Source organism: Pristis pectinata, chromosome 8 (genome assembly GCF_009764475.1).
Source record: "Pristis pectinata isolate sPriPec2 chromosome 8, sPriPec2.1.pri, whole genome shotgun sequence".
In the NCBI taxonomy this organism is placed as follows: domain Eukaryota; kingdom Metazoa; phylum Chordata; class Chondrichthyes; order Rhinopristiformes; family Pristidae; genus Pristis; species Pristis pectinata.
The window spans coordinates 77,909,362-77,936,336 of record NC_067412.1 but is presented as its reverse complement, the minus strand read 5'-3'; the positions used below and the strand labels follow the sequence as shown (position 1 = coordinate 77,936,336).

At 40.2% G+C, this 26,975-nt stretch overlaps 1 protein-coding gene across 2 annotated transcripts in view; it reads right to left on the bottom strand.

Annotated features, from left to right (window-relative positions):
* arhgap20b (Rho GTPase activating protein 20b) overlaps nucleotides 1-26,975 on the bottom strand; it is an 81,557-nt gene that overhangs the window by 34,873 nt on the left and 19,709 nt on the right. For both annotated transcript variants that reach the window (XM_052021684.1, XM_052021685.1), the window contains exons 2-3: nucleotides 6,198-6,283; nucleotides 2,071-2,241 (exon numbers count right to left, since the gene is read on the bottom strand). In XM_052021684.1, coding sequence (XP_051877644.1) covers nucleotides 2,071-2,241; nucleotides 6,198-6,283 — 257 coding nt within the window. The remainder of the gene's footprint in view (nucleotides 1-2,070; nucleotides 2,242-6,197; nucleotides 6,284-26,975) is intronic.

Below are 26,975 nucleotides of genomic sequence, written 5' to 3'. Positions count from 1 at the left end.
CCGCATCATCAAGACCCCTCTCCCTGGTGAATACCGAACAGAAGTACTCATTGAGAACTTCTCCCACTTCTGCCACCTCCAGGCAAATTCTCCCACCTTTGTCCTTAATCAGACCTACCTTTACCCGAGCCATCCTCCTACCCTTCATGTACTTGAAAAAGGCCTTGGGATTTTCCTTAACCCTACTAGCCAACGCCTTTTCATGTCCCCTTCTAGCTCTCCTCAGCCCTTTCTTAAGTTCCTTCCTCGCTACCCTATATTCCTCACGGGCCCTGTCTGAACCTTGCTGCTTATACCTCATGTACGCTACCTTCTTCTTCCTAGCAAGTCGTTCCACCTCTCTCGTCACCCACAGTTCCTTCACCCTGCCATTCCTTCTCTGCCTCACCGGGACATATTTATCCCTAACATCCTGCATAAGATCCCTGAACATCGACCACATCTCCATGGTACATTTTCCTTCAAAAAGGACATCCCACTTTACACTCCCAAGTTCTCTCCTTATAGCCTCATAGTTCGCCCTTCCCCAATTAAAAATCCTCTTGTCCTCTCTGCACCTGTCCCTGTCCATGACAATTTTAAAGGTTATGGAGCAATGGTCACTGTCCCCCAAATGCTCACCCACCAATAGATCCTTCACCTGTCCCGGTTCATTTCCTAAAACTAGATCTAACATGGTATTCCCTCTAGTCGGCCTGTCAACATACTGCGTCAGGAATCCCTCCTGGACACATTTAACAAATTCCGTCCCATCTAAACCTTTGGCACTAAGCAGGTTCCAGTCTATATTTGGGAAGTTGAAGTCTCCCATTATAACAACCCTGTTATTTTTGCTTCTCTCCAAACACTGCCTGCCAATCTGCTCCTCTATATCTCTACTGCTACGGGGGGGCCTATAGAATACTCCTAGTAGAGTAACTGCTCCTTTCTTGTTCCTTAATTCCACCCATACGGACTCTAGAGATGATCCTTCTACAACATCCATCTTTTCCACAGCCATAACAGTGTCCCTGACCAGTATCGCCACCCCTCCTCCTCTTCTCCCCCCCTCCCTATCCCTCTTAAAACACCGAAAACCAGGAATATTCAATATCCACTCCTCTCCTGACGTCAGCCTCGTCTCAGTAATAGCCACGATATCATAGTCCCCCATACTTATCCAAGCCCTCAGTTCATCCCCCTTATTCCTGACACTTCTTGCATTTAAGTAAACACACTTCAGTCCATCTACCTTACTACTTTTATAGCCTGTATTCTGCTTCTCCTTCCCCAAAGCCTCTCTACCTGTTTGATCTAACTTTTCCCCATCCCTTTCTTCCTCTGACCTACTCCTCCGGTTCCCTTCCCCCTCACAAACTACTTTAAATCCTCCCGAACCACCCTAGCAAATCTCACCGCAAGGATATTGGCCCCCTTCTGGTGCGGGTGTAACCCGTCCTCTCTGTACAGGTCCCACCTTCCCAAGAAGAGATCCCAATGATCCAGAAATCTAAAACCCTCCCTCCTGCACCAGCTTCTCAGCCACGCATTTATCTGCCACCTCCTCCTATTCCTGCCTTCACTATCGCGTGGCACCGGCAGCAATCCCGAGATCGCTACCCTTGAGGTCCTGTTCCTCAATCAATGTCTACCATATTCAAATGAGCTGTATATACTGTATACTGTAGAATCCGAGCTATCAGGACCCATCAGGAGTATATTGCTTGTCTTATACTTGCTCTCCAAAGAACTTTTGTTTGCCTCTCCAAAGAACTAAAAAATCTACAAAGGGATGTTTTCCATTTGTTGTGTTCATTCTTGTATGGATATATTCCATGCACTCAAGTCTAAGCTTTACCTACCAGACATCAAGAATCAAGGCTTAAGGAGATGCTCGTGTTTCGTGTTTATATATAGTCATTAACAATGTATGAACACGTGACTCTTGTAATGGAGGGCCAATTAAACAAGGTAACACAAGGATACATGGTGACATTTCAACAAAAATGTCTGATGTTCATTTACTTTGTGCTGCAAAGGAGTAGAATTTGAGGTGTTGTCAAGTAAAAGCAATGTGTATGAAATCCTTACTTTAATTTTGTGATCACCAAGACATCGCTAAAGAGGAAGAGGTGACGTTCCTGTGTCTGCAGTCCTGTGGTGAGCTGGACCCGCTCGTCCATGATAAAGGCTGTCGTGGGGCTGCTGAAGGCTCGAACCAGGGATTTACTGTCAGGAGACGTGGGGGAAATCAGACCATCTCTGCAGGGAAACAAATTTTTTAAATTGTCTTTATCACATGGAAAGTTTGCTTGAAATGTAAATTGTTATGTTATTCATTAACTTTTTCACTGCCGCCACCCTACCTATGATTTTACTTAAGAGGAATGTTGCAGCACAAAGAGATTGGCCTGTACATGTGTTTCCTTGATTTTTATCATGATTCTGTAGACAGGAACCATGTAGACTGCAGACACCTTCCCACAAGAATGGAAAAAAACTGATGGAAAATGATAGAAAACTGAGAGAACAATATAACTGAAAAAGTATATTCCATTATACAGACCAGATTAATCCTTATTAAATAATAACACTGTGTGTGAAATCAAGAAAATAACAGTGACGTGGTACTGGATGTTCTACTAAGTTAAGATTTGGAAGAGAAATTTTTAAGCTGGTTTATTCAAATTTTAACTGACTCCTTTAAATAGGAGCTTATTGGTATTTGTTGAGAAGGGGAATGGAATGTTATAGGGATATTAAGAGCATTGACTGGGTTTTCTTTCAAGGAAAGTGGAAGCATTTAGTACTCTTTAAAATAGAGCATCAACAGATGTTAATGGTGGTGTATGGGGGAGGGTGACAGAATTTTTGATAGAATAATTATGTGCAGGTTCTGAAAGGACAAGGCTTGAGCTAAACCATTTTCTCACTTTTATAAATTCTTAGATCAAATGTTTTTCTTTTCGCTTCTATGATCATGCTTGATCCAAAATGAAAAATTCTTTATTCCTCCAGCATTGAAATCCTTTGCTTTAAAAAATCATTTCACCTCATTGTTTTAGTTTAGGTTCTTGATCTGTGGTGAGACACCGGATCTCAGGTGGAAGAACAGCTGGAGTGCTGCAATCGAACATTGGGCAGAGAAAATTCATCAGATCCCTCACTCTTAAATTTTCTCCAGCAGTATTTGCTGGAAATTGGATTTTTTTAGATGTCAGATAATTTTGGATGCTTGGATATGATGCCCCAAAGACTGAACAGTCTTTGAGAGCCACCCTGTTGATCTCATTTCCTTGTCCTTCAGAAATGTGTGCAATTCTGTTTGGATGGCTGGTATTGTTAGTGTTTCTATCACCTTATCCCACAGTACAATTGGAATCCTAACATTTCCCTCAAGTTGCCACCAGTTCTTTTGCCAATCATCTTAAACAGTGTGTTCTGCTCAAGGACCCTTCAGCCATTAGAAGCAGTTACTCCTTTCAATACACACTTAGTTGGTGCATGGATAGTTGAGCAAAGTACTGGTTAATCTCTTCTCTGTGGGGAATCATTTCCTATTGGAGTTAACATCTTCACTCCAGGAAACCGGGAGCAGCAAGAAAAGTACAGACAGAAGAATGAACTAATGAGGCAAAATGAGGCAAAATAAAACAAGATTTCAAGTTACGAGGTACACCGTCAATTATATAAAGATAAACTCTTCTGTTTTGGTTACATCTTTGTGTGCAAAATTTGAATCAGTTTTGTTTTTAAATTGAACTATTTGGACAATGTGCCAGATCTTGTAAAAGTTGGTGATTACCAATAATGGTTCTTGCAGTTTTCCCGTGCGTCAGAACAGCATCAAATCATTGACAGGGAAAGGCTGAACCTGCTTTTAGGTTGCATAAATTCTGGTTTCTGTAAACAGTTCAGGAGCAAGAAAATTCCACTGATGCTCATGAAGTCTGAGCCAAACTGACAACAGTTAATTAGGGAGCAATATATCAAGGCAGCTGTTTAGACTTTTCAGTCGTGGTTTCCAGGATGGAGAGGTTGTTTGTGCAGCCATTTGCCAAATAAAGTCAAGAATTTCTGAGAGAACAGCGAAGACTGAAATCCCACACTGTGCTTCAGCTACTGGGGACAATGCAGTACACTGAGCATGTGCAGTACATTCCACAGGATGCAGGGGCCTGGAATTGATGCACTTTATGGCGAGCGGATGGTTTAATGTAAACTCCACCATTAGTGAGTTCCAACTTTCAATTATGCTGCATGCATACAGACTCCTGTTGATAGTTGTACTATGGAGATAGACGATGAATATATAACAGATATTGGATAACCAAAGAGAAGGCCATTTAGTTGTTAATGGGGAAAAAATTCTCTAAAGGGTAAAAGGAAGTTAAAAGAGCCACTTTATCTCAAAGGATGATACATCTTATATTCAAATGTCATTTATAGCTAACTTAAAAACGAAATACTTTTAACACAAATTGACTAATCAAAATCGTGATAACCAGCTTTTAAATTAACATCCATTAGAATTTTATTTTCCTTAATTTCTCTTCTCATTTCTTTCTCCTGCTCATCTCCTGAAGGTGCTGTCTCCCTCACTGGTATGATTCCGTGTGAAATGGGTGTTTGTTGGCATATTAATAAAGTACACCTTCATCACACATCACCTTTGATGAAAGAAAGGCCAGGAGCTGGTTGATTTTGGAAGACGATTCAGGCAAACATGTGTGCATGTCCCAGTAGAGTCGGCAGTTTGACAATCAGCAGGGAGAATATGGATTTTCTTTATTTTCTTGAGTCAAAAGTATTGAGGCCAAACGTAGCTTCCTTACCACTGTCCTGACTGAGATCAAATGATTCATCAACAACGTCTTGTTCTTATCTAGCATTCTAAGATAGTAAATGATACAGTATGTTTTCCGAAGAGAAAGAGGGAGGATCAGATGGTAATAATCAGTGTGAAATGTGTGACAGGTGAACAAAAGCATTGTGAAGAATAATGCCACAAGTGGATGCATTGGTTATCATTTTCCATGATTTATGTGCACAAAAAATCAAAATCAATTAAAACCTGCAGATGCTGGAAATTTGAAATAAAAATGGAAAATACTGCAAAAACTCAGCAGGTCAGACAACACCTATGGAAAGAGAATCAGTTAATGATTGAGGTCCAGGACCCTTCATCAGATCTGAGACAGAGAGAAACAAGTTGGTTGAAGTGGCAGAGAAGGCGGGGGAGAACGATGGGGGGAGCAGAGGGAATTTTTCTGATAGAGTGAAATAATGGGATAGTGAAGATAAGATTTAAGCTGCTTTGTCTGTGTAATGTATTGCTGAATGGAGACACAAGAGACTGAAGACGTTGTAATCTGAAGCAAAAAATAAACTGCTGGAGGAATTTGGCAGGTCAGGCAGCATCTGTGGAGCCAGAGGGATGGTCAACTTTTTGGGTCAGGACTGAGAGTGTGAGGGGAGGTAGCCAGTATAAAGAGGTGAGAGGGAGAGGTGAGGCAGGGGCTGTCAGGTGATTGGTGGAACCAGATGAGGAGGGGGATGATAGGCAGATGGACCCAAGTGGGGGAGGGATGGAATTGGGAGACAGTGACTGGAGTATGATAGGTAGAATCAGATAAGGTAAAAAAAGGGGCAGAATCTGTTGCTAATGCTGATTTACCCATGTAATGTTGCAATGTCTTTGACTATACAAAACAAAAGAAAAGAAAAAAGAATGGCAGGAAAAAATAGCCAGTTCTCATACAAACAGAAAGAAAGAACGGGTTACGTAAAGTTGGAGAATTTAATATTGAGTCCTGCAGGCTGCTTTGGGACTACAACACTCTCCTATAGTTAGTGACAGGGATCTGCTTAATGTAGGAGAAAGTCATCAGAAAGTCAGAAAGTTATCAGAAAGTCATTATAATTAGTGCATATAAACTTTTCATGATGCTAAATTTCAAGTCAGCAAAAGCAAAGTTAAATTCGCTCAAAAGGCACAGCTCAGTTAACAACTGAAGGAGAAAACTTGCCTTCTGTTTCTGGTTCAGAAGGTGTGGCATGCTTTCTTTTGCATCTTTATCAATTTAACAATTCTTTTCATCATCCTGTTAAATTTACTATGTGTTTTATCTGGTATTCTGCATTCCTGGCTCAGTCACATCTTTAAAATCACTCACATTTTCACCAGAGTTAGATTATTAAGGAAATGAATTTCCTACCTGGATGGTAATCTAGATTTGCTGAGTGCTTTACTAAAGACCATAGTGGGTGCAGAGCGTTTCCTTTCCACTGCAGGTTTCATCTTCTGTGTGATAAAAGGGAAACCATAATTTCATTTCCTCAACTTTGTTTTTCAACATTGATCTAATGCTACATCTTTGACAACAGTACAAAATCACAGCAACATATATCTGCTCTTTATTTCATCAAACTTGAAATTCTATAGAAAGTATTGAATTCATGATAAGATATTCTGGCAAATGTAGAATTGTTTGAAGATTGAATTGGTACAGCACATTCTCTTTAAACATATAATTATTTGACCTGAAGCATTACGTCTGATTCAGTCTCAACAGTCTCTTTTCAGTCCAAAAACAAACTATGATAGTACTTTCCTGCTCTTGATGCTTGGCCCTTTAGTGCTCATTCAGGTACATATTAAATGTGGTAACCTTTGCCTCCACTACCCTTCAAGCAGTGAATTCCAGACCCCTACCACTCAGTAAGTTAAAATATTTTTTCTTCAGTTGCCCTTAATCCTTCTACCAATTGACTTAAATCTGTGCTTCCCAGATCTAGGACTCTCAATTTTGCATTCCCTAATTGAATCTCCCCTCAGTCTCCTTTATTCCAAAGAAAACAACCCCAACTTGTTTCTGCTCATTGCTATAATTGTTGAGCCCTGGGCAACATCCTTGTAAATATCCCTTTTTTCAGAAGGACAGCAGGGATAAGCTATGTAACTACAGGCCGGTGAGACTTAGGTCAGTAGTAAGGAAATTAGTGGAGAAAATCCTAAGGGATAGGATGGAAAGGCAGGGGCTGATAAGGGATAATCAGCATGGCTTTGTGTGAGGGAAATCCTGCCTCACTAATTTGATTGAATTTTTTGAGGAGGTAACTAAGAAGGTTGATGAAGACAGGGCAGTAGACATTGTCTCTGTGGACATTAGTAAGGTTTTTGACAAAGTCCTGCATGGTGGGCTGGTCCAGAAGGCTAGCTAATTGGATCCAAAATTGGCTTGGTGACAGGAGGCAGAGCATCGTGGTGGAAGGATGCTTGTCTGATTGGAAGTCTGGGACCAATGGTGTACCGTAGGGATTGTTGTTGGGATCCATGCTGTTTGTGACATATATTGATGACTTGGATGTGAATGTAGGAGGTATGAATAGTAAGTTTCTCAATGACACAAAAGATGTTGGTGTTGCAGATAGAAAGGAAGGTTGTCTAAGGCGGGACACAGAGCAGATGGAAAGTTGGGCAGAGCTTTGGCAGGTGGACTTTAATTCTGACAAATGTGAGATGATGCATTTTGGGAAGTCAAGTAGGGGTAGGACATATAAGTAAGTGGTAGGATATAGCACAGGCTATATCCTCCCTTACTTACTAAGGAATGTTGATGAGCAGAAGGATCTTGGGGTTCAGGTCCATAGTTCCCTGAAAGTGGCAACACAGGTAGATAGAGTGATGAAGAAGGCATATGGCATGCATGCCTTCATAGGTCAGGGAACAGAATATAAAAGCCGGGATGTTATGTTGTAATTTTACAAAACATTGTTAGACCACACTTAAGAGTATTGTGTACCATTCTGGTCGGCACACCACAGGAAGGATATGGTTGTATTGGAGAGGATGCAGAGGAGATTCACCAGAATGTTGCCTGGATTGGAGGATTTTATTTATGGGAAGAGTGTGGATAGGCTGGGTTTGTTTTTCCTGGCATGAAGGAGGCTGGTGGGGGTGACCTGATAGAGGTATATAAATTTATAAGAAGCATTGATAGGGTAAATAGTCAGAATAATTTCCCCATGTGTCAAAAACAAGAGGGCACAGGTTTAAGGTGAGAGGAAGGAGTTTTAAAGGGAATTTGAGGGGAAAGTTTTTAACACAGAGGGTGGTTGGTATCTGGAACTTGCTGGCAGAGGAGGTGGTGGAATCAGATACAATCACAATGTTTAAGAGACATTTGGATAGGCACTTCAAAAGGCAACGCATATAAGGATGAGGACCTAGTGTGGACAGATGGGATTAGTGTAAATGAGCAAAATGGTCAGGATGGACACGGTGGGCTGAAAAGGCCTATCTCTATGATTCTATCCTCTGCACCATCTGTAATGTTTTCACAGCCTTTTTATAGTGAGGTGACAGGATAGTACCCAATACTCTGGCTGCAGCTTAATTTGTGTTTTATACAATTCTAGCCTGTGCTATATCCTCCCTTACTTTTATTTGCTGGGATATATTTTATCTGGATCTAGAAACATATCCACTTTTAAAATGCTTGACTCCTTATTAGGTTCCCTCCCTTTATGTTTTATTATTTCTAATACTTCACATTCTTCCTCATCAATGCCAAAGGCTACATCATCCACCTCAACTGTGGAGACGTTTGCAAATTAGTCATTTTGAGCTCCACACTCAAACTATTGTTTTGCTCTGAAGTACTAAACCTTGGTTTTGTCATTCTTTGTCTTCCTTGATGTTACCTCCCAATATTTTTCTGATGTTTTTCAATGTCCATGGATGTCTAGAATTGAAAGCTTTTGTATTTCTTTTATTGCTCTAAACCTTCACTATGTCTTCCTTGAGAGCATTCCAAGTAGTTGTTTCCAGTCCACTTCTGGAAAATCACATGGGATTAGAAATTTGTTCACACAACTTCAGAAAAATGGCTCTGTGCTGCTGAAAATTCGGTTATCCCAGGGTAGAGCAATCTTGTGCACATTTCTTGAGTTTTGTCCACATTAGGAAATTCTTCCCCTCGTTTTTCAGAGGGTTTTTCCTTCTTTCTAGCATGTTTTTCACAAGATCACGAGATCACAAGACAAGGAGCAGAAGTAAGCCATTTGGCCCATCGAGTCTGCTCCATGAGCTAAACTAATACTATTCCTATTTAGCCCAATTTCCGGCCTTATCCTCATATCCCTTGATACCTTGACTAATTAGATACTTACCAATCTCCTCTTTAAACGCCCCCAATGATTGGGCCTCCACAGCTGTACGTGGCAAAGAATTCCATAATTTCACTACCCTCTGGCTAAAGAAATTTCTCCTCATTTCTGTTTTAAACCGGTACCCTCTAATTCTAAGATTGTGCCCTCTTGTCCTGGACTCACCCACTGGGGAAACAGCTTAACCACATCTACTCTGTCCAGTCCTTTCAACATTCTAAGTGTTTCTATGATGTCCCCTCTCATTCTTCTGTACTCCAATGAATACAGTCCAAGAACCAACAAACGCTCATCATAAGTAAGACCTTTCATTCTAGGAATCATCCTCATAAATTTTTTGTGAACCCTCTCCAACATCAATACATCCTTCCTAAGATAAGGGGCCCAAAACTGCGCACAGTACTCCAAATGAGGCCTCATCAACACTTCATTACTCTTATATGTTATACCTCTCAAAATGAATGCTAACATACCATTCGCTTTCTTTACCGCCGATCCGACCTGGTGGTTAACCTTTAGGGTATCCTGCACGAGTACCCCCAAGTCCCTTTGCACTTCTGTACTTTGAATTTTCTCCCCATCTAGATAATAATCTGCCCATTTATTTCTTTTTCCAAAGTGTACAACGGCACATTTCTCAACATTGAGTCTCATCTGCCATTTCTTTGCCCATTCTCCTAAACTATCTAAGTCTTTCTGCAACCTTCCTGTTTCTTCAATACTCCCTACTCCTCTACCTATCTTGGTGTTGTCTGCAAACTTAGCCACAAAACTATTTACTCCATAATCCAAATCATTAATGTACAAAGTAAAAAGAAGCGGCCCCAACACCGACCCCCACTCCCGGAACACTACTGTTAACCGGTAGCCAACCAGAACAGGATCCCTTTATTCCCACCCTTTGCTTTCTGCCTACCAGCCAATGCTCCACCCATTCCAATATCCTACCTGTAACTCCATGGGCTCTCATCTTATTAATCAGTCTCTTGTGCGGCACCTTGTTAAAGGCCTTTTGAAAGTCTAAATACACAACATCCACAACCTCTCCCTTATCCACCCTACCTGAGATTTCCTCAGAAAACTCCAATAAGCTGGTCAGGCAGGATCTTCCCTTCACGAAACCATGCTGTCTTGGGCCCATATTGCCTTGCACCTCTAGGTATTCCATAACCTCATCCTTGAGGATCGATTCCAATAACTTTCCCACCACCGATGTCAGACTAATAGGTCTGTAATTTCCTTCATGCTGCCTCCCACCCTTCTTATACAGCGGACCTACATTTGCGACCCTCCAGTCCTCCAGAACCATGCCGGAGTCTATCAATTCCTGGAAAATTATCACCAATGCCTCTGCAATCTCTGAAGCCACCCCCTTCAGAACCCGGGGGTGCACCTCCAGTCCGGGAGACTTATCTGTCTTTAGTCCATTTAGCTTCCTGAGCACTTTCTCTCTAGTAATCTTAACTGAATTCAGTTCTGTCCCCTGAGACCCCTGACTATCCGGTATATTGCTGATGTCCTCCACGGTGAAGACCGATGCAAAATCCTCATTTAGTTCCTCTGCCATCTCTTTGTTATCCATTATAATCTCTCCCGCACCATTTTCAGTTGGTCCTATATTAACCCGTGTCTCTTTTTTACTCTTCATATATTTAAAAAAACTCTTGGTATCTTTTTGAATGTTATCTGTCAACTTCCTTTCATAATTCAACTTTACTTTCCTAATGACCTTCTTAGTTTCTTTCTGTAAGTTTTTAAAAGTTTCCCAGTCTTCTGTTTTCCCACGAATTCTTGCTTCCTTGTATGCCCTCCCTTTTGCTTTTATTTTAGCCTTCACATCTCTCGTTATCCACATTTGTGCCATTTTTCCATTCATAACCTTTTTTCTTGGAATATATCTATCCTGCATTTTCCTTCTTTCTTGTAGAAATTCCACCCATTTCTGCTCTGCCGTCCCTCCAACTAGCTTACTTTTCCAATCAATTTGGGCCAATTCCCCTCTCATGCTACTGTAATTTCCTTTGTTCCACTGAAATATTGACACATCTGATATCAGCTTCTCCTTCTCAAATTTGAAACTGAACTCAATCATATTGTGATTGCTAGTTCCTAATGGTTCCTTTACCTTTAGTTCCCTAATCACCTCTGGTTCGTTACACAGCACCCAATCCAAAACAGCCAATCCCCTGGCAGGCTCATCAACAAGTTGCTCCAAAAAGCCGTCTCGTAGACATTCCACAAACTCGGTCTCCTGAGATCCACTGCTTCCTGGCTTTCCCAATCCACCTTCATGTATAAAACTCTTCTAGATGCCATCAACATTAGTGCACCATGCAAAATTTATTAACAATGAGATTTTTAGCCTCACTAGTCTGAAAAACTTACAGTATTTACTCACATTACTTCCAGCCTTTACCTGTCCAATTTCACATGTTATTTAATGGACCAACACTCAAACTACAACCTTTAGCCTCACTGAGATCTGGTCTTCCAACTGCCTCAAAAATATAACCTCATTACTGTCTTGATTCCTTTATCTATGTCACAGTCATTCTCAACTTTCTAACCTTGGGATCATGCTATACTATTGCAGCTAATCTTTGTCACATTTCATTCCTGTGTTAAGAAGATAACCAAGTGAGACGATTTCCTCAATTTTCCTTTAGCCCACAGGAGTAATTGCTGGTAACCATCTGCTTTGGAGGTGCAGACATTCAGGGCTTGTACACATGTCCTTATAGAAACCACCTTGCCAAGCACTGGCCAGGAGCATTTAGCCATAGCCTTAGAGGTTTTCTGCAGCAGCCCTCCAAAAGCCCCCCTAGGCCCTTGCCACCCTTTCCCTGCAAACAAAGAACATGCATCATGCAGGTACCATTTTTTGTCCAAGTTTTTCCAGCCTCTTCGGAGCACTGTCCCTCTTCCTCCCATCATACGGCATTCATTCATTCAATAGCAATGCTTCTTTATAGCTGGAGGAGTGTGTATAATGGTATGCCTGCACAGATTGCATCTGTTGTCTTATAGTGTGAAAGTCACCACAACTTGCATCAAATTAATAGGGAATGCCACACTGAAGCTGACCGTGTTGGTTTTGCTTGGTATTACACAACATTGCTCTGTGAGCAATGTTCTAGACCTTCATGCAACTTTCACAAACAACATTAGAATGATACATAATGTTGCTCTAATGCCAGTTTCTAGGCCCCTGTCTCAGTCTAGTAACATTCATCATATCTCAGTCTGGCATTTCTACTCTGAGTTTGTTTGTGTCCTTGTCCATATCTATGTTATGTTGCCTCCACTGCCAACCCTTCCACTTGGCTAGGTTCATTCTCTAAACTGATCCAGCACCATCCCCCACTCTAGTTTGACATGTTATGTGTTGATTCAATAAGTTCTGTAGAGTGTATTTGAAGAATTTTGCTCCTTTTATGCTCTTTAACCTGTTTTAATCAAAATATTTACCAGCCACAGTTGATCCAGTTGATTGGTTTATGAACAGTTGTGAGACTTTACTGTGTACTAATTGTCCCCTCTACATCATTACAAAAGAGGCCACATTTCAAAATTACTTCATTGAACATAAAGTTCTTTGGAATGTCCTTCCTTACTTTCACAATGCATCTTTTTTTTCAGTTTGTATTATAAACAGAGTTCGAGTGGGGACTCAGTACAAACAATATTAATCTAATGGGCTGCAGATGTATATCTTTCATGCACACTTTGGTTAAGTGGAATGGACTTTATTGTAAATCATCTGTCTCACCCTACTCCAAAATTGTGAACATCTAACTCTAATATAAGCTAATAAATGATACACAATGTCTAAACAATACTGACTAAACAAGAGGCACAAACTCAGAATCTCAATTGGCTCTCCTGCAGCCAGCAAGTCATGCATGGAAAATTATGATGTTCTAACTTAGGTTCCAGGTCTCTCACCAATCTGGGCTCAAATATTCTGACACTCCCTTTGCTTTCTCACAATTAGAATGAAAGATACAGTTCTTGAACCTGACTGCGCACAAATTGGCTAGCATAAATGATTCGTAGTGAGTAATCTCCAATTAATCATTATGGCCTTGGTCTGGTGATTGGGTCGTCTAATGATTCCCTGACTAGGTCAAGTGATTCCTTGCCTTTTCTCCCTCTCCTCTCCTTCTGGGATATTGCAAAGCAACAACTCCTTTGGCTTTTCATGTCTGTAAGTTGATCTGTTTCCTGGCACATAAATAAAATCTTGTTTTCTCTACACAACATCTCAGCTACACGTACTGTTTATAAAGAGGAACCAAACCTGTCCAGAAGTGACTTAATTTCAAAATTCCTTGTCTCAAAGTCCTGAGGTAGTAAACTAACCTTTTTTCTCATCATTATCCTGTCCCTTGGCACTGTCATCTCAAAGCATCAAGACCCACACACATCCTATCAACAACCAGCTCTAACTCATTACAACTGTCTCTAAATTGTCAGACTGCTTATCCACAATTTAGTCCTAAATAAGAAGAGATATTGTTCCAACTAAGAACATAAGAAATAGAAGCATCAGTAGGTCATACACTACCTCATGCCTGCTCCACCATTAAATAAAATTATGGCTGATCCTGAACCTCATGACAACTTTCCAACCCAATCCTTTCATCCTTTGATTTAAAGATCTGTTGATCTTAGTCCTGAATGAGCACAATGAAAGACCATCCAGAAGATTCTGTTTTAGAACCAGAAAGGTTTCAACCATCTGAGATTTTCCTTCAAGTCTGTCCTAATTGGCTGCCACCTTATTCTGAGACTATACTCTTTAGTTCAAATGAAACCAGCCTGGGAACTGCATATCATACTCCAGCAGTGGTCATAATAAAGCAGCAATTCCAGCAGGAGTTCCTTACCCTCCAATCTCCTCGTAACAAAAGCCAACATACCATTTATCTTCCTTATTGTTCACTGTACCTGCATGTTAACTTCCTGCATTTTACAAATCAGCTTTCCAATATCTTTCTTAAATTATATAAAAAATGTTTTTCTATTTTTCCCACTATTTCCCCATATTATATTCTATCTGCTGCCTTCTTGCTCACTCACTTAACCTGTCCATATCCATTTCATGCACTTTGTACTCCCCACACAGCTCACTTTCCACTTAACTTTTGTTTTATTGACAACAAATTTAGCCATGTTACATTCTATCTATTCTTTTAAGTCATGAATATAAATTGGAAGTAACTAAGGGTCCATTACTGATCCATGTGGGACCTTGTCAGTTACAGACTGCCAATCTGAAAATGCCCTATTTATTCTTAATCTGTATATATTAATGGTAAATATTATGGTAACTGATGCCATTGCTTTTAGCCTCTGCAACAAACTACATTCTCAGGTAACTAATTCCATCACTCCCTCTGCCACCAGCTAATGTTGAAGCAATTTGCCCTTAATTTTGGTGTCATATTTGACCCTGAGATGAATTTTTGACCAGATATTCATGCCATCATTAATTCTGCCAATTTTCTCTCTGTAATATTGTCTTGCCCTTCCCCTCATTCACCTCTCCTGCTGCTGTAGCCTCATCTATGGACTTGTCACCTCTAATTTGAGAATTCTTTGGCATTCCTCGTTGGTCTCCCATTGGTCTGTTGGTTCAGTTAAGAACTGAGGTAGAGTCTGCTTCAATATTCTCAAGTGCTGATTATGTAGCCAGCTGAATACACTCACCAGCAGATGTAGTAAAATGTGGTACTGTGTCATCTGGTTAGCTTCCCTCTGGCCTGCAGCATTATTTGTCGAAGCTGGCAGACCAGTCTGTGAGAGGCATTGTAATGAACAGTTATGCTCCTGAAGTTTGTGTTAAGTTGTTCAACTTCTTCCATTATTAAGAAGCAAAGAGAATGGATATTACGCTAGCAAACAGGATGAAATATTACAGAAAGTCCAGGCGGTCGGGATTGGTGGATTTTGTGAATATTGTACGAAAGTGTGGTGAGTCCACAGGGTGACTCTAGCACTGATTAAGAAGCAGCATGTTCAGAGAAGAACTTGTATAAAATGATGGGCCAAACACAGGCTGGAGTCATTGCAAAGTCAGATAGAGTGAAAAAACAGGAGAAACGTTCAGTGCTCACTTGGAGCATATGGAAATGTTCTTCCATGCCAACAACATCGCAGAGGAAATGATAGCAATAACAAAGACTTTTGAGAGCAAAAGTAAACTATTCTTTTAGTGGAAAATTAGCTAATTCAGTGGCACCTCACAGCACTGCTTATGTCTTATTTAATGAAATTGTTGAGATATTACAGAGCCACTTTAATCCAGCACCATTAGAGATATTCAAAAGTTAGAAGTACACCACAGGGAGTCAATTAACAAATGGTTGTTGAATGAGAGAACCTATTGAGCCCTGTAACCACACTATATTTTTGTGCAACAAGGTTGACTCATTAACAATTTTATTCAGGCATAGTTCAAAACACCGGAGTCTAATTTTGACATTGCATTGCAGAATTACAAGTTCTGTGGAGAGAATCGAGGAACATGAGGGAGTTTCAGTGAAGGCAGGATGCAGAAGTGCATGCTATGTGTAAGTTGGTGGGTACAATTCTTGGGTTGTGTAAAATGAGAGGGTGGGAAGCTTTGCTTTAGTTAGACAGGCAATTATGAAGTCCAATCCTGATGTCTCGCTGCTTCAGATATAATCAAATAGGCCAAATAGTGTTGGTCTGCAAAGGCAGGCAAGTCACAACAGCTGCAAATGTAGAAAGTCCACATGGGTCCTAATGGCAAGAAGGCAAGCTCAGGAAGCAAGCACAGCAAGATACTCTACATATACTGAACTTAAGAAGATCAAGAACAATGCATTTTTAAATGAGACAGAAAAAAAAATTGGGTCTCTTAAGATCAGTGTGAATGGCTAAGATGTAAAGATGTAAGTTGATACTTCTGCTGATTGTTCAGTTATGGGTTGAGATACAATGCCAAAATATTCTGCAGGATCCCACTGACCAGTCGCAAAGTAGTTCTTCATACATGTTCTGGAGAGTTTTGATGATACTGTGTAAGGTGATGTGCTTTGTTTTTCACAGGAATTAGGAAGTTGAGTTGCCAATGATGGTATTTACCTGTACATGTAGATTGATGTTACTAGACAGAAATTGAATGAAATTCCTCAGAATTGATAGGAATCAGATATTCTGTCTTCATTAAATGTACCTAATTCCCCTCCTATCAATATCCTGGAGGTTACGATTGAGCAGAAACTGAATTGGAATTGTCATATACACAATGTGACACAAGCATAGGTCAGAGGCTAGGGATCCTGTGGCAGCCTCCTAACTCCCCAAAGCCTATCCACCATGTACAAGGATCAAGTCAGGAGTGTGATGGATCTTCAACAACACTCAAGAAGCTTGACAACATACAGGCCATAGCAGTCCACTTGATGGGTACCCCATCCACAACCATTCATTCACTCTACCGCCAACACACAGTAGCAGCATTTTGTACCATCTACAGAATGCATTGTGGCAACTCACCAAGACTCTTTAGACAACACCTTCCAAACCCACAACCTCTACCATTTAGAAGGACAAGGGCAACAAAAGTATGGGAACACCACCACCTAGAAGTTACCCTCCAAGCCACACTGAAATATATCGCCGTTCCTTCACAGTTGCTGAGTCAAAACCCTGGAGCTCCCTCCCTAACAGCATTGTGGGTATACCCAAACTTCAAGGACTGCAATGGTTCAAGAAGGCAGCTCACCACCACCTACTCAAGGGCAATTAGGGATGGGCAATTAAATGCTGGCTCAACCTGCAAACCCCACATCCCTTGGATGAATGAAAAAGAAATTGGAAAATGCATACACTATGCTCACTTTTGATGGGGTTCTAATCTAGTACATTGCAGTTCTCAGTCTGTTCTCTATACCTTTGCAATGCAAGGAGAGGAAGAGGAATTGACACACCACCAGAACAAAGAATAAAAGTGGAGTGGGGAACAAAGTCTCCTGCCAAAGCACAGAGCCTGGTAGTTGTGCCTTTTTGCTATTTGTTTGAAACCTGAACACTGGAAAGAACTTTGGGGAACTGAAAACTGCATTGAGTAACATTGTCACTGAAAAGGAACTTCCAGTTATTGGCATTTAGTTATGTAAACTTTGCAACTGAGGAACAGTTAAAGAGGGAACTGGAGTTCAATGGGAGCAAAATGCTAAGACAAGGCATGCAACAGGGGAAGTGTTCCGGGTAACAGAAGACAAAAAGATTGCAGAACATAGTTTATCATGAACACTCCACACAAGTCAAGGTGGGTGAATCTCAAAAAAAAATTTGAAAATGATATTAGCAGCAGAATTTTTATCTCACATGTTGTTGAGGAATGCAAGGCATTCTGCATATTGAATTTGAAATAAAGAGGCTGCAGAATCAGCTTTGAAACAGAAATAGATCACTTAGATTGGGGGTCGGTTCATTATTGTTGATTTCACTGAGTAATTTCAATTCAAAATGACGCAGGTCTAATACTGAGACACAAGAGATTCTGCAGACACTGGAATCTGGAGCAACACACACAAAAAGCTGGAGGAACTCAGCAGGTCAGACAGCATCTATGGAGAGAAATAAACAGGACTGTATGCAATGTAATCCTGATTTTTTTGGTGAGTTTTCCCCACCAATTTCTGCTGGAAGTGCAGGAAATGGGTGCTGCATGCCCTATAACGTCATCAGCTCTGCAAGTGAGATCAAGGTAAATGTCAGCTGCACTCATGTGAACTCATTGTGGAAAAGCCTAGGTGGATTTCATGATAATTGACCTAAAAATGATCAGTATCACTTCTTAACATGCACCAAGGGACTTTTGTGTGCAACTGGGTCGAATTCTTAGGCATTAATATTTGACTTACATGTGAAGAATCAGCATGTTGATGAGGTATTTTGATGAAAACCAAGAATAGGACTGTAACAACAACCAGCATGTTTCGGAAAAGAGGAAAGAGTGAAAGTGAAGCCCATTATTTTCTTCAATATTTCTGGATTATAGACATTCCCATACAGATGCTTGCACACTAAGGTAGCACAAGGAGAAATACTCTTAGAGAATTTGTAGTTGAAAAGTAAACTGAGTTCTACTGAAGATAAAGAAAAATAAATCTTCATTTTATTTATCTTCAGGATATGGGCGTCACTGGCAAACTCTAGATCAATTTCCCAAACCCAGCTGCCCTGGTTTGATATACCTGGGTGGCTTGCTAGGCCATTTTAAAGGAGAATTAAGGGTTAACCACATTGGGGTGGACTGGAGCCACACAGACATCCCAAAACATTTTTTCAGCCAGTGACTCTTTTGAAGTATAGACACTGTTGTTCTGTAGGCAAGTGTGGCAGCCAATTTTAAGCCTCAGTTGAGTTATATTTCAAAATGTGATTATCAGAGATTAAAATAATCTGTCGGACATAACTTCGCTTCTCCAGTATCTCATATTTACTGTTAGGGAAATGGCTGACTGCACATATATCATGCAAAAATCAAATTGTTGTATTAAACCTAGAAACAGTTAAAATGAAGGTAAATCCAAAGTAAGTTAGGTGCACAAATATTGTTCTGAGTGACAATGAGCTACAAACACAAAATTATCTTTAAAAACTAGCAGAGTTTCACTATTGCACAAGCCTATTTTGTAGCATCAGTTAGGTGCATAAGGTATCTCAGCCTAATTTGTGTTTGTTGAACAGGCAGGAAATCGGGAAGGATTTCAACCATTAAGGGGTTGCTAGGAAAAATTGGAGGTGTTCTAAATAAAATGTCTCCATGTGGGACAAAACACTTCTTCAGCCTTTGAAAAGTTTGCATTTCAGAATTTTCTGAAGCTATTTACAGTAAAGCTGAAAGAACTCAGTGGATAGCAAAATAAGAATCAAGAAACAAGGTTTGGGGGAAAGTCAGTGAGAATCATAGCCCAAACTCTCTGTTGAAAGCCTGTTGAGGTGGACCCCATTTCAATATGGTGGTGCCAGGAGGGTAATCCATATGAAACACCAATTAATTCTCCTGGAGGATAGCAATGCAGTATGCCTGTCAGGAAGAAATGGCTAGGCCAGCACTTGTGTGCACTTCCTTTGGGCCTTAGAACAGGTGCAAGAGATGTCAAAGTGAGGTTACTCAACAGCACCGTACACCAAACATACCTAACTATATTGCATACCCATGGTATGGCGTGCTCTACTATTACAACTTCACAGCCCTTTTCCAACTTGTAAGAGCAGAAAATCTGTAGTGGAAGATGAATACAAGACTCTTCAAAACCCTCCCCCACCATGAATGCAAAATGAATCCCCAGAGCAAAGTATGTAGGAAAACGTGATTCTTGTCTTGAAGGTGATATTAGTCTTTTTCCACTGTTGCTTATATTGGCTCAGTACCTTTGTGTCATTATCAACATCTTGAAAATGTTAACACTGCACTGGGAAAAGTAAGAAATGAAGTAACTGGGTGGAAGTTAGTTCCACTAAATAGCCATTTCTCTGCCAACTCCCTCCCTTAAAGAGGCCTTGGTGCTAGTTTCCTAACATCAGCAATGACTTCACAATTAAAATTAGTTCCCACAAGTCTAAAATCTCTTAACGGGATTGTGCCAAGTACAGAAAAGATTTCAAATGGAATCATATGTGCCAATGCCCAGAATAAATAAAACACCTGAATTATATCATCATAATTTTTAACTTTTTACAGTCTATCTCTATAAGTCTTGCCTGAATCATAGCACTTGCAGTTAAAAGCTCAGGTACTAAAACAGAAGGCTGTCTTTGTCAATAGATACATGGGCCACTGAAGGAGATTCTATGGTACCATTGTTTGGGAGCTGATTTAGTTCCAACATGAAGACTAATGCTTATGAATTTCTATCATGAGGTTGTGTTGACCAAAGCAGTTCAGGCAATAATGAGTGTAAAGCAAATTGTTGCCAAAGTTGTAAAAATTATACAGTCATAAAAATTTCTGGCACTTAAGGAAGATGTTTGGCCTGTCACTTCCATGCCAGCCAAAAGGGCTATTCAAACTAATCCCACATTCCAAGCCTTGTAAATTATGGACTTTGGAGGAAGTCTATAGAGTAGGCAGAGTGTGGCATTCAATGCTGCTAAATTGAGACTCAGTTCACCAGCTACTGCCCTATCTTGACTATGAACAGTTGGCCACACATTCAGCAGCATAAATGACGTCCTACCAGTGCTATTTAAATAGATCATCAAATATTTGATGATTAATTGTAGATTGATTATACTTGATAATGTCACAATTCTACAAGGATTTAATGTTTTCTGAAATTTTTTAAAGCTGTTAAATCCAATAGATGTGATGTGACAGTACTAAAGCAGTTTGTCTTGGCATTATGCTTCTGCAGAAGATGTTCGCCCTCAGTCATGACCGCATCAGTAGCATTACCTTAGAATACTGAATGACTGAATGAACTGAGAGAACATGGAGCCAACAAGCTGCAAAAAGAATTATGAGAGGAAATGGACAATAGCTCACCAGGAGAGTATATCTAGCCTGGGTCTTCAGGGGGTAATATGAGCCTCAACAAGAACAGTGTGTAAGACTTCTGCACTTCAGTAAGGACATTGACTTCTGCCACATGCTCTAGTTACAACTCCACCTCAGATCATACTGAAGACTACTTTGACATTGGCTATCAAGATCACTGTGACCATGCGTCAGGCACCTTTCTGAAAGAGTTAGAGATATCAACAACACATTGCAGTCTTTTGTTCACTCTCACATATAAGAGTTTGTTAACATTCCCAATTCCATGACAGCTAAGGATATTTCATCTTTCCTTGTAGAGAGCAACCTTTGGAGCTGGTATGTGGCTTTGCATGGACCACAGTTTCCCTGTGGTGCAGGGGCCATGCACACACTTCACTTTGCAGGCATTAAAAGACAATGCAGGATTTTTCAAAACCAAAAGGCATTCCAGTTCCTCCATCTGGTGTGTGATTGTACATGATTCATCCACCAAGTCAGGCATTGGACACCATTCATATGTCTTCATTCTGTGACAGTCTGCTGTGCCATCTGAATTGAATACACGACTAATCAAATGATGGGGACCAGGCCACAAGGGCAGAGTGATATGCAGCCATTCACTTGGGAGAAAAATGCATCCACCTTTTTGTGAAACAAAATGTGATAAAGTAGATCACTGGCGTGCGATCTATAAGGAAAAAGGCACAAAGTTAAGTTTGTGGAGAGGTGAGGGTAAGAGATAAGTACACTTTTGATTTATACCAGTTTGTAAATAGGAAGAGATATGAGGTAAAATGGAAGCAGAATGTGAGAAGAAGTGCTAGATATGTGAATACTATCATCTTCAATGGTCTCTGCCTTTGGCCACCAACTGGCCAATGTTCTCTCCTATGATGGCAACCACTCTGTCCTATATGGATGTAAAGTGATTCAAGAATGTCTGTCATTTGCTGATTAGCTGCTATTGCCTTCATTTATGCACCATTTTATCTTGCAGGAGAGAGGGAAGTGGTTGGATGATGTGCCTGTCATGATGAAGTAATCAGTTCCATATGTAAGCTGTGAAGCGTGGATGTGTGGCATGTAACAGTGAGTGTGTGTGTGGTAAAACTTATTAAAAAACTGCTACACTCTTGCATGATAGAGATTGTTGATGGGCAAGTGATGAGGCAGTAGGGAATTGACCAATGTCCAAAGCTAATGGAGCTATAGTGGAATGTAATATTTGATGATTTATTCCCTGACCATACATGTGAGGTCAATGAATTTCTTGCAATGCTGCATCCAGATCTTCAGGAATTGACTCCTGGCATTGATTTTCTTAACTGACCCATTGCTTTGTGAAGGTGTGTCTGCAGAGTCCCGCCTCTCCTCCCTCTCCACCAAAGTTCTCTCCCATGCACTATGAATCTTGGTGGCAAGTTATCATTAATAAGATCCTCCACCTGCTCCTGCCACAATGGAGCACGCCGTCAAGGATGCAGGCTACCTTGAAGAAATGTGCTTACATTAACTGGTGACAGATTAGGTCCGCTGATGAGGAATTATGACAATCAACAGTTGATCTAGCACTAACAGGATGCTGAAGTCACTATTGTGAGAAGGCAGCACGAATTTGGTATTGTCCATGCAACCAGTTGGAGGGGTTGAGTTAATTGCCCATCACATTATTGCAATTTTTGGGGAGCTATCCAATCTAGCCCTCTGGAAGTCCCCATGGAAACTGTACCTTTTTTTCTCTGACTTCTCTGAATTGGAACTGCAAAGAAAGGACTTTCAGTAATTAGTTATTGCTGCTGGCACAGAGCACTAGTGATTTCAGGACTCAACCCTACTCCATCTGGTCTACATTAACCAAAGCCATTAGTTACTTGTGTCTTATAAGCATCAGATCAGTGTTATAATTCTTCAGACTTGTTAAACAAAAGACTTTCAGCTTGCTAGAAACTGCTGATTTATCTGCTACAGTCTGCAATCTATCCATTTCAGTGGCAGGTAGTTATAATGTCAGAACATAGCCAAATGAGTTGGATTAGATTGTTTCTAATTCTTTGCTCCCTTGCAGTTTTGTGAGTTGACATTTAAACATATGTAAAGCCAAATCAGAGAAATATCCAAATAGAGAATGAAAGGTGGGTGTAATTGGAAACTTGAAGGTGGTGAGAGATGGGAGTCAAGGTGGGGAAAGAGTGGAAGGTGTAATTGGTAAGCATGGTAGTAGGGCGATGACCTGAATGGTCCGATAAAGCCACCGGAAATATAGGCAATCTTACTGCCTAGAATGATGGCTTTGATTTCCCTGATGATTCATAAAATAAACTTAAACTTGTGCTCTCAGTGACAGATTGGCCCATTTGGATACAATGTCACCCAATAGGCCAAGTGAAATATTTTAAAGTACAGCTTGCAGCAGAATATTGACCTGCCCATAGCAACAAACCAGTAGGTTTTTCTTATTGTAGAACAAAGGTCATCTCTTTCTACCAACTGCACCAAAACCAATGAGCCTAAAAATATAATGCATCCATTTTAATAAACCACAATTTACCTTAATGTCTTTCTTTGGTCGAGTACACCATAAATTCTATGACAACACTGGGCACCCGGCTAACATTCATGTTCTCTTTTTGGAGGAATGTTGCCAAGTAAATGGTCCAATTGCACAGGATGGAGGTGCACTTCTCAGCTGAGAAGTACATCCATCTGGATTCTACACATGCAACACAAGTGATGGAACCAATAACAGAGAAGAGACTATTTGACAAAAGAACAGGAAGATGTAGGGGACTGCAAAGGAGCTAGGAATTGGATCAATTCAAGAGGACATGTTAAACTAAAAAAAAGGATTAATGAATTTAAATCAAGCACCTTTTTAAAGTTGTTTTCTTAGACTGGCTAGTACACTAGTTATTTGGCAAGTTTTCACCAATGTGCCTTGGGTCCAAATAAAATGCAAATAAATGGGGTGAAGTATCCTATCTGAAATGAAATCGGAAAGTTTCAATCCAAGTCCCAGTTTGCAGCAAACAGCCCTAATATTAGATGTTGGCTAGGGTACAGTTATTGTCGTTGGAACAGAGGAGACTGGCAGGAGAGACGTATAAAATTATGAGGGGCCTCAGCAGAGTGTATGTAATGACCCTTTTGGCTTGGCAGAGAGATTAATTTCCAGGGGTTTAACTAAGAACTAGGATTAGATTACGTAACTCCTTTTTAGCCAGCACGGACATGAGGGGACAAATCATCTCCATTCCTATTATTCATGGATTCAGCAGGTGGTGACAATTTCATTCCGACAGGACTCAGTAGTTTTGTGAGAGAATTGTAGGGAGGACAATGGAAGAGGAGAAGAATAGAGGGTTTCTCTCTGCACCAACTCCAGGATAATGACTAAGGACTGTTTGCCTCCAAACTAAATGTTTGAAATGGAAAACCATTACATTTGTCTCTCATTTGATTAGCAGAAAATTCACAAAAATGATTTTGGAATGCTTAGTTCTGCAAACAAGATCAATGACTGAGAATAGCCTTTTTTGCAGGGGTGGCAGATGTTTTTTTATACACTTCCTATTAATATGAAAATAGCATTACAAAATACAGCTGCAGTACCCTGAAGTGACAGAGGTTAATTTTTGTTTGTTTGTCTGATGTTTCATAAAGATCTAAAGAAATGTGATATTCCTGATATTGAACAAGAAACTGGAGACAGAAAACACTGTTAAGTTCAAAAGGTTCTGAAACATCCATGAGATGTTGAGGAAGAAAGAACAGATGTTTCAATCCTGATTTATAACAAACCAGAGTCTTTAAGTATGACATAAAACCAAAGAAAATGAAAGAAAGAAACATGAGAATAGTTTGAACACACACCAATCTATTAACTTCGTATTGACATACACAGAGCTTTACATCACTAAATAATCCATTTTAGTGTTAAGTATCAAGAAATATTTGCCTTGCTCCCCAAAAAAGAGTGTGTCAATGCACCAGACAGTGCCAAGCATTGTGGTTGCAGTCTCTACATTGAGCCAAGTTAACTGGTCATAGACAAACCCATGGTGGAGGTCAGGTTAGGGTAAAAACTTTGGCACTTTTGAGCTTGAGGGGGAAAGAAAACAGCCAATTACTTCTTCCCCCATGCCCTCCCCCCACAATCCTCACTTGGTGAGCCCATCTAGAAAGAATTGGGTTTTGAATATCAAGCCAGGCCAGGGCTGGACACAGCTGTGCTTAACTTGAGCACACTCATAGATTTGGATTGAATCATAAAGAATGAAAATGGTCCAGAGGGATATTGGCAGTGGTATAACTAACACAGGAAGAAATCAGCACTTAAATTCAAGGACAAGAAAGGTTATTCAGACTATTAAAACTCATAATTCCAATACCCAAAATCTTCCAAGCAGCATCCAGCTGTATTACTGTATTGGCACTACTACAATGTCAAGCAGATTATTTAAAACATTTATCACTCTATAAATAAAGATCTTCTTCCTAAACTGAAATTTACATCCTCCAGTTCTAGATGCCAGGCTTAACATGTCATATAGGTTTCAATTTACCTTATCTGCTTGAGTTTATTTTTAATTCACGGATGAGACTTCACTTTTGGCCTTTTCTACAAAGATTGAGCTCTCAGATATCTTTCTCATAATTCCTCTTTCCATCTGGGATAAGTCTTCTTGCTCTTCTCTATGTCCTTTCCAATGCATAAGCATGCTTTCTGTGTGGTTGCAAACAGAACTGAATGCAATATTCTATTAAAAATATATGATTTTATAAAGATCTTAGAGTAACTTCTGGAGAGTCAGCTGTCCTGGCTACATAGTTTTTAATTGTTTCCTCACATTATATTGGCATTAGTAGTAACATCTTATTCAAATGCACACCTGTCTCTCATCTCAATTGGACTGTGACCTCGGGTGTTATCTTTATGGAGTTTGTATGTTCTCCCTGTGACCATGTGAGTTTCTCCTGGAAGCTATAATTTCCTCCTACCTGCTGAGGATATGCTGGAAACTGTAAATTATTCCTAGTGTAGGTGGATTACAGGGGAATTGGAATGAAGTTGATGGGGATGTGAGAGGCAAAATGAGATTGTATAGATGAATGCCTCTTGGTTGATGTGGACACTATGAGCCAAAGGGTCTGTTTCTGTGCTGTAATGTCGCAAATATTACCGAAAGAAAAATAGAAGAGGAAATTAAAGGTGAATGGGAAGGGAAAAGGAGTATAAATCAGAAAATAAGTTACTGAAATCAAAAGGAAAGATTGTTGAAGTGAATTATCCTGCACAACTTACTTTGATATAGAACATGTATCTTCATTGGATTACCCATCTGATACTTGTTCTGTTTTTCTCTCTGACTGAGCACAGCTAGGACCTGCTGAATAAGTCTTACAGCCATGGAATTTGCACCTTTTCACATTCCTGCATCTGTATTCTCCCTCTCTAACTGCCCTATTTCATAACTTTTGTTCCATAGTTTTTCTCTCTCTCTAACATGCCCCCATTAACCCATCTACCAGATGACCTCTACAACTTATTCCCACAGCAACCCTGGACCCGCGCTAACAGAGATATCCACTTTGTCCTATCCATCCCTCCCCCACCCTCTCTGCAACTTAAAACTAATTGCTCTTTCCCAGTTCCGACAGAGGCTCTTTGACCTGAAATGTTCCTTGTTTCTCTTTCCACAGATGCTTTCTGACCTGCTAAGTGTTGCCAACATTTTCCATTTCTATTTTATATTAGAGTTTATAGAAATTGGAGGGTGGATGCTGGCAAGTAAATAGCTGGAGAAATGGAACAAAGAAATGGCAAAAACTTGACTAAGGATTCCAATTGCAGAGGAGCTTGGGTCAGGACAGGGAGGGAGACAGATCTACAAAAATGGTGGTAAACAGTTTTAGAGGCAGAAAAATGTCCTGTATTCTGAGAAATACACTGGGAACTGGTGGGAAGACAGTGATGTTTTTCACAGGATGCAAGACAATAGTTTTAATCTTCCTGACATTCAGTTGACCTCATTTTTGATTCATCAGTCAGAGTGATGGTGGTCTTATGGTTGGAGGAACAGTGAAAAGCTCATATGAAAGGTAATACTGAGTTTAGGGATATCAGTGCATGGTGAAAGATGAGGAAGAGGTCCTTGGTAGTATTCAGGAGATGGGAAAACTTTACCAATGTTACTCAAAGTACTTCGAGAAAATACTCTTAAATTTGACTCTTCCTAATTAAAACTTTATCTTGTAATTTAGCCTGAGTTAATTTTTTTGATTAAATGTAGTCATACAGTTT